Raw genomic sequence first — 16,842 nt, forward strand, 5'->3', positions numbered from 1 at the left:
ATTTGGATCCTGGTTCTTATGGAACCAGCTAGTTCTGCAACTGACTGAACTTTGTGGGGAAAACCTAGTTCATTATATAGGACAGGTAACTATTGAAAAGTGTAGATCAAGGTTCATGCCTTAGGGTTTTGTTTTGCTTTACAACCAGTTGTTTCCATCACCTTCTCTCTTTCCTGGATAAATCTTTGTTCTTTCTTAAATAAACCTACATTAGTTTTTATGATAAGTGTTCAGAAGTGCTGTGTGGCATACAGGAGCAGTGGCTAATGTAACACTGATAAACTGGAGTACACAGCATCATTGTGTGCACAGACACTGGTAATTCTGTGAGTAGCCAGAGTCAGGGGCTGGATATCACAGGAGACTGAATTAGGGATTCAGTGATTAAGGTGCCCCTCATGTCAGCCTGGAAGGCAAAGCTGGGGCTGGCATAGCCCAGAGGTGAGTGCTTGAGTGAGTGAAAGGCTGCTGATGTCCGGCAGCTCACACCCAGAGACTACTAGTAAGACCCCCCATTGGCCGTAGGCTGGGAGGTAAAGAGGTGACTCTCAGTCCCTGAGAAACATCAGAGTGGAACAGAGAGAAAAAAAATCTTCTCCTCCTCTCCACCATCTCTCACTGTGTCAAGCACTTTACACAGAGGAGGCCAAATGTTACTTACAAGAGTCTCTCCAGTTTGCAGTTCGGGTGTTTCAGTCCCTCACACAGCAGCTTCACACCGGCATCTCCCAGTTTATTACCACCCAGGTTGAGCTCTCTCAGGCTCTGGCTGGTTCTGAGAACAGTGGCGAGATCCCCACAGGCAGCGTCTGTGAGACGACATTTCCACAAGCTGCAGGAGACAGAAACACAGAGAAGGGGGATCACAGTGTGAAGGGGGCTCATCATGGCTGTTCTAACAGGTGGACCTGCCCACCAGCCCCTCTCCCTGGCCAATCCACATGCTCCACCAACTGTCCCAAACCCCACCCTACTGCAATAAGGAACCAGTGGGGGTGGGACTTCCTGCCTAAGTCCCACCTCTTGCACTTGATTCTTGACCAATCAGCACAGTGAATGGCCCAAACACCCCAATCCTTAAACCTCTGCCATTGACCAATGAGGATTAAGGTTTAGGGTAAGACTTCCTCACACAGCACCCATCCCTCACCCTTTCCACTGACCAACCAGAATTCAAGGGGTAGTCATCTGGGCACCCTAAGTCCCACCTACCCAGATCTCAGCCAATCAGGTTGGACTTGCCACTGATCAGCCCCACAAGGGTGTGACCGAATCAGAGCAGCCCATTGCTACAGGGCGGCTGTAGGGGGAGACCCCTCCCCATACACCTGGGCCAGGCTCAGAGCAGGAGGAGCTGGGAGATCCTGCCCCTCCACACTCCAGACACAAGCTCTGCTGCTGCCTTGCAGGACGCAGACGCCTCCTGTCTCTGCCCTGGGCTCAGAGCCTCAGGCCCGGGGAGGGGAGGCAGATGTGAGGCCCAGCACTGGCGGCATCACACCCACCTTCCACTGAGATCAGGGACCAAAGGCTGGGGGGATTGGAAGATAAAGAGGGGAACAGCCCCACAACCAGGGGGATCCCCAAAGTTTGGGGAAGAAGAGCTCCTGAGAGGAGGGCGACTATGTGACCCTGTTGGCAGGGCCTGCTCCAGAAACACTGGTGGAATGTGAAACTATGGCAGCAGCCTGGCTGTAACCTCTATCCACCCCCGCCACCTTCCCACAAGCTGTAGTGCCAGAATGGGAAGAGGTGCTCTGTGGGATCCCTGCCCATAATGCACCACTCCCAATACCGCTGCAAGTGCCGCAAATGTGGCCACACCACTGTGCTTAAAGCTGACAGTGTGAACACGCGGCAATGCTTTCCCTGCTGCAGTCTCCAAGGGCTAGTTTAACTCACAATGCTCTACATCTGCAAATGTAGCCATGCCCTAAATATTAACTAGAAGCGAATTATTGGAAGTCATTCAGAACAAGCAGATGAACAGTAACTATCTCAACACTGTAAAGCAAATTGTCTTAAGTTGGTTTAATTGGAGTGGGCAAAACTCTGTGGTAGCTGTATTTTGTCTTAAAAAATAGAGAAAATAAAGGATATGAAGAGTGTGCGTGTAAGTGGGAGATCAGAGCTGGAGGATACTGGAGAAAAGAGAGAGGGAATTAGAGGGGCCCTCTGGGGTTCTGTGTAAATCCTTCACCTTTATCTCAAACAATCTGACGGTAATTTATCTCTGGGGTGGAGGGCTGAGGTCCCATATATGGAGAATGTACTTCCCTTAGATTGTTTCCCTTTTAGTCTAAGTATTATTCGGAGAATAGAGGTTTTAGGAAACCACTGCCATTTGGGGACAGATTTATATGATATCTTGGTATTTTATTTTTGGAATTAAATGAAAGAGAATGCAGGAACAGGGAGGGGAAATAAATGGGATAGGTGTGGAAGTCTACAAACTGAAATCATGCCATTTCAAGGCGCACCATTTTATACAAGTTAATTAGAAATGGGAGAGTCATTTCCCACAACAGAATTCAATGCATCAGACAGTGTTTCTGCAGACAATCCTCAATTATAAATTTGAGGAAAAGACTAGCTGGATTGCAATCTTTAGTGAAAAGAAAGAGTAAAAACTAAACAAAAACAACCCCCATCACCCAAAATTGTGCCAAGATTACCTGTGTCCACATCTTATAAACTATTGTAATAATCTTTCTCCAAAATATGCCTTGTGAGGTATCATTTGAGAACTCATGATTTGCTGGTCATTATTGTCCTGGTAAAATGTGTGTGGCAACGTCGTGTGTGAAGTTATAAGATTTCACTGTATGGTGTTACTAACACATGTTCCAAACTGAGGTTGGCAAACAGGTCAGCCCCAAACACAGGAATGTGTGCTCTATAGAATTTGTATTCAGGAAACAGTCATCAAGCAGGAAGGGGAGATAAAGGAGAGTCAAACAGGAGAGGGAAAAGCAGCAGGACACATCCTTCCCCATAGACTTTTTGTCTCCCAAATCCCAACTGGAAATGCTTCTCAAAGGGGAGACAGGACTATTAAAAGGAGAGGCAGACACCACAACGATACACTTCTCTCACTGCCCACTGAATTCATGGCACCTGGAAGACAAAGGAAGTAGCACTGGACTAGTGGAGGGATTCTGACCTAACAATTTGGTCAGTGATCTGCTGAAGCCATGTGGTGGGAATCTTTGCTTTCAATCTAATGTAGCTTGTTAAATTGGAATTAGTAAATATTTTATCTTTATTTTTCTTGTAACCATTTTTGACCTTTATGCCTCATTCCTTATATTCACTTAAAATCTCTTTGTAGTTAATAAACTTGTTTTATTGTTTTATCTAATCCAGTGTGTTTAAAGTGTAGTATTAGAAATAATATGCCAGTTTACTATTTCCATGAAATAAATGACAGACATGATATAATTTGTACTCTACAGAACAGGGTTTGACAGTACAGAACATACATTTGGGGGTGGAAATGTGGGACTGGGGTGTATTGAGGTCACTTTGAAATATAACCAAGACCGGTGAGAAGAAGAGGGTAAGCCAAGTGCAGCTGGCAGGCTGCAGTTACACACAGACTCAAGGTGTGGGCTGCATGCTGGCAGGCGGATTGCTAATGGCCCAGGTGGGAGCTACTTCAGCAAGGCATTGTAAGGCTGCTCATAAGTCTGGCTTATACAATGATATGTCACATGCACACACGGATTTAAAATCTTCAGATAAATAAATTATTATTATTATTATTATTATTATTATTATCAGTAGTTCTACCCTTTAAAACAACATTTTGAATGTCAAAGGAATGGGCAGAAATCAAAGAAAAAAACAAAACAAAAAAGTTCCTACTTCCAGAACATTCTATTACAGAAGACTGATTCTCAGGGGGAAGGGGTTTAATGGGCATTAGAGGTAATTTATTTCTGCAGATTCTTTTTCTTTAGCCAAAGAAACAAAAAGAGGAGGGGCCATAATATTCGCTAAACATATGCCCTTTCAGATTGAAAATCAATTGATGCAATGGGAGGAACAATTTATTTTCTCAGGGGCACAACAGCTGGGTTGGGAATAACAGTGGGCTCAGTGGAGATTTAAATGTTGACAGCCTGATGATTTATCTGCCAGACATAAAGGAAAGAAACATTTTAATACATTTTTTAAAAAGGTCTGGGCTCAGAAATTCCCAAGCCTGCCTTTCCAGCAACTGCAGTGCTCAAGGAGCTCTGTCTCTCGGGGCTCCTTCTCAAGGTCAAGCTCCCCACTGCTTTTCTCATCTTCTGATCACTCTCTCATGGCTTACATCCCCTACTGGCTATAGCACACACAGACACAGCTGCCACCAAACACATCTCCTACCTCTGCATTTGCAACCAGACTTTAGAAAAACTTCTCAGGCTGGATAGCGAAACTTCTCATCTGCCTTTCCATGTGGCCTATTGTTGCAACATCTGGTTCCTTTTGTTTCTGCTATTACTGTATAAAAGGACATTTAATTGGTCCCCCTACTGAGCCTCAATGAAGTCTGGTGTCAGACCCATCAGTTTTAACCTGTCCTGTGACTGCTAGCAGCCATTAACACCTTCCAGCATAACAACATACTGCAGGTGTTTTAACAGTGTTTCAAGTTAATTGAGAAGCATTTATAACTTTAAATCTTATGATGCCTTTCTGTAGGGAAGTTATTACACTTCCTCTTGTATGGAAGGTTTGGCAGAAGGTGAAAAGTGAGTAGATGAAAGAAAATAATATTTGATGGACCAGCAGTGCACAGCAATCCTAAACTGCTCTTCCATAGCCACAGAATGATTCTCTGTACAGAAGCTTCTGATGGCAGCTCTACCCAATAGTGGTTCCTTCACCATGCCCCCATTCCCACATGCCAGCACAGAGACAGTGGCCAAGGGCATGGGAAGTAGCTGGAGCATCCCTAAACTCTGGCATTCTCCAGCTTCTGAAGGAACCCCTTTGGGACAGAGGCAGCTAGTGAATATTAGAGCACTAACTGCACCTCTGCCTAAAGGCCAGGAATCCAAAGTTCAATCCACATCTGTATTTTACAGACATGAAACATGATTGACCATGTCTAGTCAACACCAAATCTACTCTGTATTCTAAATAAACCAGCCCTGCACCATAGCTAAGCAGCTTTATGTTAACTTTACAGATCTTGTTTTCTCACAGTAGAGTTCCTTCAAATGCCATCACCTGCAGTTAAAGTCTTAGAATGCACATAAAAGCCATTTTTTTAATAGTGTGAAGTTACATTACAGCCCTGATGCCATCTACGTCTGCAAGTGGGTTAGGAATTTATCTAAGTTGTGTCTCTATTTGAAAATTTTTTACTAGCTGGACAGCTTATACAGTGAACAAAAATAAAAACAAAAAACCCTCACATGCAGGTCATCGAGGAATCCATTTTGAAGCACTTGGAGGAAAGGAGGGTGATCAGGAACAGTCAACATGGATTCACCAAATTGGTCCCATGGGAAATTTGTCAAATAGCCCCACATTGACACTTACAGCTGTGGGTTATGCTTCGCATTTTTAATGTCATAATGTGTGGTATTGGGCCAATATCCTTTGTATAGAATCCCACCACGTGCAGCAATTTCATCTCTGTTATTATTAAGTAAATTGTAATGGGCTTCTTCTCCCCCAGTGCCTGGGCTGCAGGGGTGTGTGGCAAGAGACAGAGCCTGAGGGAATGGGAAATTGAAACAAAGTGTGCTCATGGTTGACAGTACTGCCCATTACCCGCCCCAGGGGAATCAGGCACTGCTGTTTTGGGACTCTCATGATATTATACTTTTTTTAGATTTTAGATAACATGGCCTCACCTCATTCTGTCCAATCCCCCTGATGTTACAATATATGTTGTACCAATATGGTTCTACAGTGAGGACACCAGGGATTTTTCCTTTGGCCGGCCATCTACAATCACCTTGTCATGCTGTTGGAATGTTGGTCATTTTTTGTTTCTTGTTTGACCTTCTCAAAGGTTGTTTTGGAAATGTGTCATATTGTAACCAAACTCATCTTTGCATCTCCCTGATTTCATTATTTATAGATGTTCTTGAAAGCACGGATGGTTTAAGAAGCTCCTTTCTGGGCCTTCCGTTCATGTGTATAAGTACTTTTGCAAAGTCATAATTATTTTCTGACATATAGGCAGTGTTGCCAATTACAGACATTCACAAGTCATGAGTCAGGCCCCCAAAATCATGATTAAAATTAATGCTTTTCTTTTTCTTTTTCTTAGCTTTCTAGTTCCTGAGCATGTAAGTTACACGTGGATCAAATTTTTAATCTTTTCTCCACAACCATGAGGGCCTAGAAACATAAATTATAAATAAATATTTAAACTGAAATTCTCAAATATTCATGACTCCAGGAGCTGAGGCAGAATAAAAACCCCACCAAGTATTGTAAACCTCACAATAAAATAGCAAGAATTAGCAACGCTAGGAGGTTCTTTGAATAGTGGATTCTATAATATGGCTGACAGCTCTTAAATTTCATGAACATGTTATGGTCAGAAATCAGTAGAGCTAGAACACACCACCAGACACAACCGCCAGCATTTGTCTCTCAATGGGCAGAACCCTCACCCATAACCAAACAGCTGCAATTTTAGGCTCTTTGTTAATCTCAAAACACTTCAGTAGAAATGCCCCATGGCAACATTTTTAAAAATTCCCTAAAGCTTTTCTCTTGTCTGTCATCCCAGGGCCACCCTCTAGTGCCCTCAAGCAGCATACTCAATTGCAACAAGTTAAGGATGAATTTGCTGAGACATGTTAACACGCTGTTCCAGGTGGCACTATCTCTTCAGAGGAGCTGCCAGGCCCAGCTCTGTGGTCTTGGTTTCTTCCCTGAATGAGGGCTTCTGGAGGCTGTCCAAAGCGAAGCCCAAGAGACACTCTGGTTATTAAGTATCAGAGGTTATTAAGTAACTCCATCTTAAAAACCTTAACCATTGAACAGAGAGACAATATTGTTAGGGTATGTAAGGGTTACGTAAAGACCTGGGTAACCATTACCATGGTAATAGGGGAGTATGGCACTAGCAAGCACTATCCCTTGCTTGATAGATAAAGTTTGCTACCCATCCCGCCCCCCTTTTTTGCTGGTTAAGAATAGATAAGTGTTGCAGCTGCATAAGAAATGTCACTGTCTAAAGAACACCCTTTGTGTGCAGTAATGTTCTCTCTCCTCTCCTTTCTCTTTTCCCAGCTACATGAACACATTCAGGGCCATATGGTCTTGGGTCCCGTCCTATAAGCTGCTGCTTAAGGGGATTTGGAACTATAAGTATTGTAACAGCACCTGCACAATATGCGTAATACTGTAAACAGTAAACAGGGGCGGGTATAATTATATTCAGTACATAGTTATTAATATTCATGATATAGGTGTTCATATTACTAAATAAGGCTTTGGAGAATATTATAGCAAATATATATATCTGCATATTAACTTAGATAAAAGCATGCAATGTAGCTAACCACGTTGCTTACTCAACAACTGGGCTGAGTTTGGAAATATGCTTATGAATGTATATATATGACATAACTGGAATATGTTTTATGCTATATATGCCATATAACATATCTCTGTGAAGGTTACACTGTCACACTGAAAAACACAAGGATGATCACAGCTCTCTGCATGAAACAGTCCAGTTGTGTAGTTAAAACCCTGGATCAGAACTCGGGAGATCTGTGTTCAGTTACTGGCTCTAACATACACTACTTGAGCAACCTCAGGCAAGTCATAACATCTTTTTGGGTCTCTATTTTTCATCTTAAAAATGTGAATTGTAATATTTCCTTCCTCTTCCCTTTGTCTGTCCTGGAATTGGATGGTCACACAGCCTAAAGGGCTGTCTCCTCTTTCAGGGATCTCAGCCCAACACCAAACTCCCACAGAGAAACCTGCCACCAGAATAGACTGTAATCAGAGCCCAAAGCAGACAGCAAACTCTCTGGCTGCTTGCACAGCTCCCTCCTTCCCAGGACTGCATCTCCACCAAATCTTGCAAATCCCAATACAACAAGCAAAACATGTGTCGCCTCAAGACTAAAATCTTGCTTATGTGGTAAAAAAGAACTTGGAAGACTATAACATAACCACCTGGTGACACCCGCCATTACAACATGTCCAGTGCCTAACACACTGAGGCCCTGATCATGGCTGGGGCACTTAAACAATACTGTAATACACTCATAATTAAATAACAAAAATCTTCTTTAATTCAGAGTTAAGGTTGCTCGGTGACAGCTTATTCCCTCCTCACACTTCAGAAAACCAGGAAATACAGAGCGATGGTAAACACCCATACAATCTTATCTCTGCCCCCTGGAGCTGGCAATAACCACTGGGAATTAAGTGCATGCCCTCTAGATCCATTCACTGTGCTAGGTGTAACTGTACTGAATGGTGGACGAATAAATTGTAGCATCTTGGAAGCGCTGTGATTATGATATGAGGAGATCTAGGAATTAGCTTGAGGAGTGTCATCATAGAGCTGTGACTGTGATATGAAGAGATCTGGGTCTAAGTTGCCTCTGTGTGTATTCTCAAAAGCGGGAGGAGCATGTGAACCATGAGGTTCCAATCTGCATCATTCCAGTACAGAATTGTGTAGGTTGTGTCAGTAGCAGGATACTGGGGTACTATGGCTATTGTCTATAGTGAGGTGGAATATGGCAGCAGTCTGTGGATTTAATGATGGGTGGGGGAATGTAAAGGTTTAGGTGTTAACCTGTCTGCAGGTCTGAAGGGATTGTAAAAAGGTATGAAGTGGTTGTTACATTTTACAGATGCGGTATTTTCTCAGGGGAGTAGACTCAGTGTTTGAGTGTAGGACAACGTCAGGTGGCACCTGTCAATCACAATGAAAAGGCAGAGGGCAAGTGTGTGTGTTACGGGCATTCTGAGACATCACTGAGAGAGGGCAGAGTTAAGGTTGTGTGGGCATTTACCTTAAGTTTTTTCCCAGACATTTACAGTTCATTCTCAAATTTCTACCCTGGGAGGGGTTTCACACCTCAAAGTTGAAGGCTCAGAGGGGTGGTAAGTGGCCCATTAATCTCAATGAGGTGTTCTCAGCTGAAAGAGAATACGCCATGGAGATGAATACAGCCTGAAAAAATAGCTCTGAGACATGTGAACTGCTCCATTCATTTCTGTGGGTATTCCCTTCCTCCTCAGTGCTGGAGAGTTTCTGATGTGTGTCAAACATACCTGTCTCAGGCGTGTGTTATTGGTGCATGCTCTGAGCATGCCTGTTCTAAGCTAGAGGGCAGGGCTTCCCGAGATCCTGGTTCATATGCGGGGTAGGGAAATGGGCTCAGACACCCCCAACAGGCAAACCCCCTAGCACCAGGCTCACTCAAGGGGCAGAAGGGATGAGGGTCAGACTCCCATGGATGGGCAGCTGCTCCCAGAGCCAAGCACACACAGGGAAGCAGGGGACAGGGAGCTGGTCTGAACATTAACTAAAGAAGAGCTGTTGCTTTAATGTAATAAAAAATATAACTACCCTAAACAAAATGTGGAATTTATTTGGCTAGCACCTGAAGTCCGGTGTCTGCATGGGAAAGAATAAATTGGTGATAATTCACTTGGTGACAAAAGAAGCTCATTGGAGACACTTTTGTGTGAACACTGGAACCCAAACAAGACACCTCCCTCCACACATACGACAGTGGCTGATGAGCATCATTTGGACAATCGAACTACTGGTCTACAAACCATGATTAAAGGAAAAGCATATGGAGGTTCTGCTGACCAAATCAATGATGTATCTGGCGGTGAACAGTGACATGCAGTGAGCCCCATAAAGTGGGTCTAAAATTGTGGAAAAGTTTCTGTAACAGGGCCAAATATGGTAGCTCAATGCCCAAAGTGTTTGGCTTCCAGTCAGGGTTGGTGAAAAAAGCTAAAAAATCCACTTCGCACAAACTTAAATCTTTGTTTTTAATCTTGAGTTCAAAGCAGTAATGTCAACAAGCCAACCCTGCAGAAATAAGCCTACTGTCATGTTCTGCTTTTGCCTTAAACTTGAAAATACAAGTAAGTAGGGTGTAGAAAAAAAAGTTTATAAAAAAAAATCTTTAAGTCAGCTTTCATTGAAATCAGAGTAGTATATACATTATATAGGTTTATATTTAAACAGAAAATGTATTTAAAATTAAATTTGAAATTAAGACGTCCCACACTAAGGCCTAAATGTACTATAATCTACATACATAATTTACATTACATTACTAAAGAAGATCCAAGCAATAAGTTTTTGCTGTTGATTTTCTAACAGAAAGTGAAACCACTGAATTGGTGAAAGTCACTGGCTAAGGATCCAGAAGCCCAGGGAATGCCGCTCTGGCTGGGGCTTGGCTTCAGGTTCCGCCGTAGGGAGCTTGATACCCCTGAGATGTACAATTTGAGCGGGGCTTCAGCTTCAGCTCCTGACTCCCTGCTACAGATCTCGAAGCCTTGAAGCTCTGGCTTCTGAGTTCCAAGGCTCCTGGCTCAGTCGTTGTCTCCAGAGCTTCTAGCAGACTGATGGGGAGCTGGGAGCTTAGAAGACCTGGGAGCCCTGGCTGAGCTGGGAGACATGGCGCTTGGTCGCCCAGGCTTAATTTCTTTAACATATTGTTGAAACAAAATGTCTTGATTATTTAAAAAATTGTTCTCTCTTTTTTTTTCCATTCCAGGGGAAAACTTCAAAATTCCTACTTTTTATTCTGATATTTTTGTTCAGAATGTGCTGTAAAGTGGAAACACTGACTTTCAACCTGGTCTGTGACTTACTTTCGTGGTCTGTCTCAGAGAGCTCAGGGAGCGAGTTACTGTTACAAAACACTGGTACCTTAGCCCAGCAGAAAAGGACTAGATGAGCTAGAGAGACAAGATAATCACTGACTGATCAAAGCCCTCAAAACCGGGTTCTAAATACTTCCTCCCCTCTTTGGCCTTCAGAGCTCTGTGGTTTCTCCCACCCATGACAGATAAAGCAGGAGCGATGAAAACCAAGTGTCAGTGTTGAGAAACACAAGAAGAAATAAACATCTGTACAAAGAATTTTTGTATGCCCACTCTTTAGCCAGGAAGAGTCCAAGAGATTCTCCTTCTTCTCTTCCATAGCAACCACTAAGGCACACATTCCTGTTAATAACTTTAGTAATCTAGCTGTCTCCTCTCATCTCCAGAGCCAACACCTCTCACTGAAAGGAACTGGGTACCCACTTCATAGAGAAGCTCTTCCACATCAGGGATGGTCGCTGTGGCCATCAGGGATAAATGACAGCCTCTTTCTCACAAAACAAGAATCACTGAAAAATATCTGATCCTTGACCAATGAGTCTGATTCTTGATCTTCTTGGCTGGTGAAAGACAGTAAGAGCATCCAGTATCGCTACTAGCTAGTATTCACAACATCTGGTTTTGAGGAGGGAAATTTATCCCCCAATTTTGAGCTCTCTGGCTATACTTAAGAATCCACTGATTGATGCAACTCAACTTAAAATCAACCTCCTTTGCTACTCAATGATCAGATTGAGCCAGGGAGTCTGACAGAGCTCTGCTTCACTCAGTATAACTGAACAGCATTGCTTAAAGTGAGCCTCTGCAAAACATAACAGCCAGATCCAACTAGCTCACCACCTTCTATCACAGGGGTCAGCAGTCTTTCGGAAGTGGTGTGCCAACTCTTCATTTATTCGCTCTAATTTAAGGTTTTGCGTGCCAGTCATACATGTTAACATTTTTAGAAGGTCTCTTTCTATAAGTCTATAATATATAACTAAACTATTGTTGTATGTAAAGTAAATAAAGTTTTTAAAATGTTTAAGAAGCTTCATTTAAAATTACATTAAAATGCAGAGGCCCCCAGACCAGTGGCAAGGACCCAGGCAGTGTGACTGCCACTGAAAATCAGCTTGCATGCCACCTTCAGCACGTGTGCCGTAGGTTGCCTACCCCTGTTCTATCATCTGGAGGCCTTGCTTGAGGCCTAGCCATGGCTAAAAGTATGAACCATAGTAAGGCTGTGGACCAAAGTAGGCTATGTCAAAATAGTAACATTAGGTATCAGATAACCAAGCAAACCCATTCCTAGTCTGCGGGGATGGAACAGGAACCCAGAGACCCCTCTGAGATAAGGAGAGAATGACAGGATAATGGATGAGACAGTTTTGTTTGAGCTATCAGGTACAAGGATGATAACTAAGAACATCTGGAGTGTAACATGCAACTTGTTTGTACCAAGGTATAAAAGGAGAAGTCATAAGAGGGGTAGCTTTGTCTGGAGGAGAACATTATGTTGATTGTCATGGGCATACATGTGTCAGTGTAACTGTAACCACTGAGCCGGGGCTCTGAAACTGCACCTTGTTGACAATGAACCTGACCGAGCTTTTGCCAGAGAACCGAGCCTGTGGTCTTTCTTTTATGATTAACACTGAGATCTGCTGAACCAGCAAGCTACAAGCTACGCTGGTGCAGTTAATAATGGAGCTCCACAAATGACACAGGAGCAGCACAGACCCATAGCAGCACAGAACACCATCATCTGGTCTCCCTTTCTAGCAATCTGATTAACTGGGGCACAACTCTGTATAACTGACATCTTCAGGAATCTGGTTTGGAGTCTGGCATCTGTGATGCGCTGGTTAGTAGGTTCCCAGTTGATTAATGATTTGTCTGCAGAATCTGTCATAATGAGAACTACTCCGAGTGCTTGTTGTCACTATGCCTTGAGTAAATCATATGTTTCTTCTCTCGCCTGAAGCACTTATCCACTGAAGACCAGGATTTCAAGTCTATACTTGTCCATAACTCTCATGATCTGCAAGATCTTTGATGTGTGAAACATTGTTCTCACATTCCAGTAACCAGCCCTGAAGCATTATCTTGCTGTCAACATCCAACTTTACAAGGCCTTGGCTTCCAGAGACTGGCTTTCATCAGGAGCCTTCCTGAAGCACAAAGGGGCAGCAATGTTCATTTTTACTGGAATGGTAGCCTGGTTCTTTTTCTATAACTGGTGAGCTGTTTTTATGAGTCTGTGTGTTTAGCCTTGCACTCAACCCTCAACACTTTATCTGGGATTGGAACTGACAGACCCAGCCACAAGATGCAGCAATGTAGAAGTGTATTAGTAACACAAATACCAGTATAACATAGGTAGACAGCAAGTGCCAAGACGCCCAAGACTTAGCCAATGATATTGCATTACTGAGCAAGAGCCCCAAAAAGTTACACATCTTACGGGATATTTATTCATCAAGTATAACATGCAATGTATCTACAGAGCGCAGTGTTGTCTACCCTTGCTACATTCCAGAACATTCTATGGAAAAGCATGAAAGAACGTGACAAATGACCAAAACCACTTGGCGGTGAAAAGGAACATCACAAAAGGCAGAGGATTTCCCTGCTATGAATATAACAAATGAAGGTTTTCAGTATAACAGAGTGTTGGAAAAGGCACACTGTATTTAGTAAAGACAGCCTTGAGGAGTTTGGGGGCTGTCCTGAATATTTGGATCCTGGTTCTTATAAAACCGGTTAGTTCTGCAATTGACTGAACTTTGTGGGAAAAACCTATCATTAGATAGGAAAGGTAAACCCAGATTCACACTTAAGGATCTTGTTTTGCTTTACAACCAGTTGTTCCCATCACCTTCTGTCTTTCTTGGATAAATCTTTATTCTTTTATAAATAAACCTACTTCTGCTTTTAATATAAGTGTTCACAAGTGCGGTGTGGAGTACAGGAGCAGTGATTGATGGTAACTCTGATAAACTGGGGTACACTACATCTTTGGGTGTACAGATGCTGGTACTTCTGTGAGTAACCAGAGTTAGGGGCTGGATATCACAGGAGAATGAATCAGCAATTTAGTGATTAGGGTGCCCCTCTTGTCATCCTGGAAGGCAAAGCTGGGTCTAGCATAAGCTCAAAGGAGAGTGCTTGAGTGAGAGAAAGGCTGGTGGTGTCGGAGCTGACAACCAGCTACTACTACTTACTGTAGGCAGAGGGTAATGAGGTGACAGTGTCCAAGAAACATCAGAGTGTAAAAGAGAGGAAAAAAATCTTCTACTTCCCTCATCATTTCTCACTGTGGCAAGCACTTTACACAGAGGACACCTGTAAGTACACAGAGAAAGCCAAATGTTACTTACTCCAGTGTCTGCAGTTTGCAGTTCGGGTGTTTCAGTCCCTCACAAAGCAGACACACTCCAGCATCTCCCAGTTTATTATCAGGCAGTTTCAGCTCTGTTAGGCTCTGGCTGGTTCTGAGAATAGCGGCGAGAGTCCCGCAGCCAGCATCTGTGAGATGACACCACTCCAAGCTGCAGCAGAGAAAAACACAGAGGAGGGGGATTACACTGTTAACAGGACCTGTTACATCTGTTCTGACAGGCAGCCCCACCCACCAGCCAAGGTTCTGGGTCAGACTTCCTCACACAGCACCACCCCTCATGCTTTCCACTGACCAACCAGAATTTAAGGGGCAGCCATCTGGGCACCCTAAGTCCCACCTACTCAGCTCTCAGCTAATCACATGGACTTGGCACTGATAAGCCTCACAATGGTGTAACCTAATCAGAGCAGGGTTCTCCCAGTATACCTGGGCCAGGTTCAAAGCAGAAGGAGCTGGGAGATCCTGCCCCTCCACCCTGCCCCAGCACTGGCTCTGCTGCTCCCCTGCAGGACACAGATGTCTCCTGTCTCTGCCCCCAGCTCTGAGCCTCAGGCCCGGGAAGGGGAGGCAGCTGCGAGGCCCAGCACTGGCAGCATCACACCCACCTTTCTATGAGACCAAGGAGCAAAGGCTGGGGGGATTGGAAGACAAAGAAGAAAACAGTCCCACAACCAGGGGGATCCCTAAAGTTTGGGGAAGAAGAGCCCCTGAGAGGAGGGCAATCATGTGACCTGTTGGTAGGGCCTGTTCCAGAAACTCTGGTGCGGTTATTACAACTGAAATTTTCTACTGGAGTCTGCATCCCCCTGCAGAGTCTGGGCTCCTGGGGGAGCTGCCAGCCAGCGGAGTGTGAAACTATAGCAGCAGCCTGGATATGAACATGTGCATCTCAGTGACCAGTCCCCAGCATGGCTGTCACATCCTGCCACTCCATCATCTGCCCTACCTCCAGGGCTCATGGGGAACCCTCTGCACTCCCGACAGCTGCCAAATCATGCACACATTTAGAGACACCCCACCTTTTGCAACTGTTACCTGCATGGCCTCCTCCATCACTACAGTTGCCTTCAAAATATGGTCACTCCACCAAATGGGGAGAGAAGTCCTAATGTTTGAGAGGGAAAAAGAGCCCTGAATTTGTATGAGGGAGAGAAGCCCCCACTCTCTTGGGGATTCCCAGGTTTATTCATCATGGTAGAGTAATGGGAAACTATGGAGATAAGCCCTAGCCTGGGGAGGTGGGGAGAGGGTATTCTTGATAATGCAACCTAGAAGAGCTCCACAAAATTTAAAGGTAATAATGGAGGGAAGGCAAATGAGAAGTTGAGGAGAAAAAGGCCCCAAACTGGGGAGAGGACACATGAAGGGAAATAAGGATACAACTGGGATAAAAAAGAGAGGCACCTCTCAAATGAAGAGTGGTGTCCGGAGTAAGCTTTGGGAAGGAGGTAGCTGTGCCAACAGTACAGGAGTTTATTCTTTGCTCTGGGTGCTGATTAGAGTCTATTCTGGAGGCAGAGTTTCTCTCTGGGAATTTGGTACTTGGCTCAGATTTCTGGAAGAAAGCCTGTGCTGTGTGACCTTCTCATTCCGAAAGAGATGAATAAATGTAAATATGATAAGTTTAACTTAGAGTTTACCCAGACTTCCTGTCACTGATTTCTCCTCTGATCTGAAAGGTGCTGGATACCTGCCACCACTTGGCTGATGGTAATGGTGGTGTCAGAACAGGACACTGGTGCTAAAAGAAGGAGCAACACTACAAACAGACAGTCCCTGCCCTGAGGATCCTACAATCTAAATAGACCAGAAAGGTAAAAAGTAGGGAAAGGAAATATTATTATTGTCATTTTTCAAATGGAGAATTGAGACCCATAAGAGATTGAATGACTTCCCCAAGGTCACACAGAGACTCTGAGTTTTGTTCCAGCAATTTAATTACACAACCATCCTTTCTCTTGCATAGAGCTGTGCTTAGTCCTTCATGTTTCTCAGTATCAGAAGAGCACCCATAATTTTTAACCAACATGACCTTTTTCCCCCCTCCCCTATTTTTCTCATGGTTGAGACTCATAAGGAAGAGCTACATCAGGTATTGAACATAAGGGCCTGAGCTACTGATGAGGCTTCTCACCATGATACCTATTGTGATTTGCTAAAGTGTGTAAAAAGAATTAGAAAAGATCTAACTACTGACCAGACAAGACCCAAGCAAATATTTGAAGAGCTGTTGGAAAGGAAAACAAAAATTCAAAATGGGTTTCCTAGAAGTGAGAGAACTCTAGTGTGTGTGAGTGTGGGGACAATGGGGGCGGGGAAGGTTGGACTGATTCAGATGTTTTTGAAATGTCAGGTGCCATTTCCAGTGTTTTTAAAATGTACCATACATTTCAAGGGCAAAATTGTGTTCTATCAAAATTACAAGAGCATTCATTAAAAAGAACAGGAGTACCTGTGGCACCTTAGAAACTAACAAATTTGTTAGTCTCTAAAGTGCCACAAGTACTCCTGTTCTTTTTGCGGACACAGACTAACATGGCTGCTACTCTGAAAAGAGCATTCATTGTTTCCATCTCAAATTTGGTACTAGGATGGCTTGCTAATATGTCATA

General features: G+C 43.8%; 1 protein-coding gene across 3 annotated transcripts in view; it reads right to left on the reverse strand.

Moving 5' to 3' along the window:
* The window catches only part of LOC116836373 (NACHT, LRR and PYD domains-containing protein 12-like), a 596,145-nt gene that overhangs the window by 87,810 nt on the left and 491,493 nt on the right, over positions 1-16,842 (reverse strand). For all 3 annotated transcript variants that reach the window (XM_075065030.1, XM_075065031.1, XM_032799937.1), the window contains 2 exons: positions 14,208-14,378; positions 662-832 (listed from right to left, as the gene is read on the reverse strand). In XM_075065030.1, the coding sequence (XP_074921131.1) occupies positions 662-832; positions 14,208-14,378 (342 nt within the window). The remainder of the gene's footprint in view (positions 1-661; positions 833-14,207; positions 14,379-16,842) is intronic.

This window comes from Chelonoidis abingdonii, chromosome 4, assembly GCF_003597395.2.
Source record: "Chelonoidis abingdonii isolate Lonesome George chromosome 4, CheloAbing_2.0, whole genome shotgun sequence".
NCBI lineage: Eukaryota > Metazoa > Chordata > Testudines > Testudinidae > Chelonoidis > Chelonoidis abingdonii.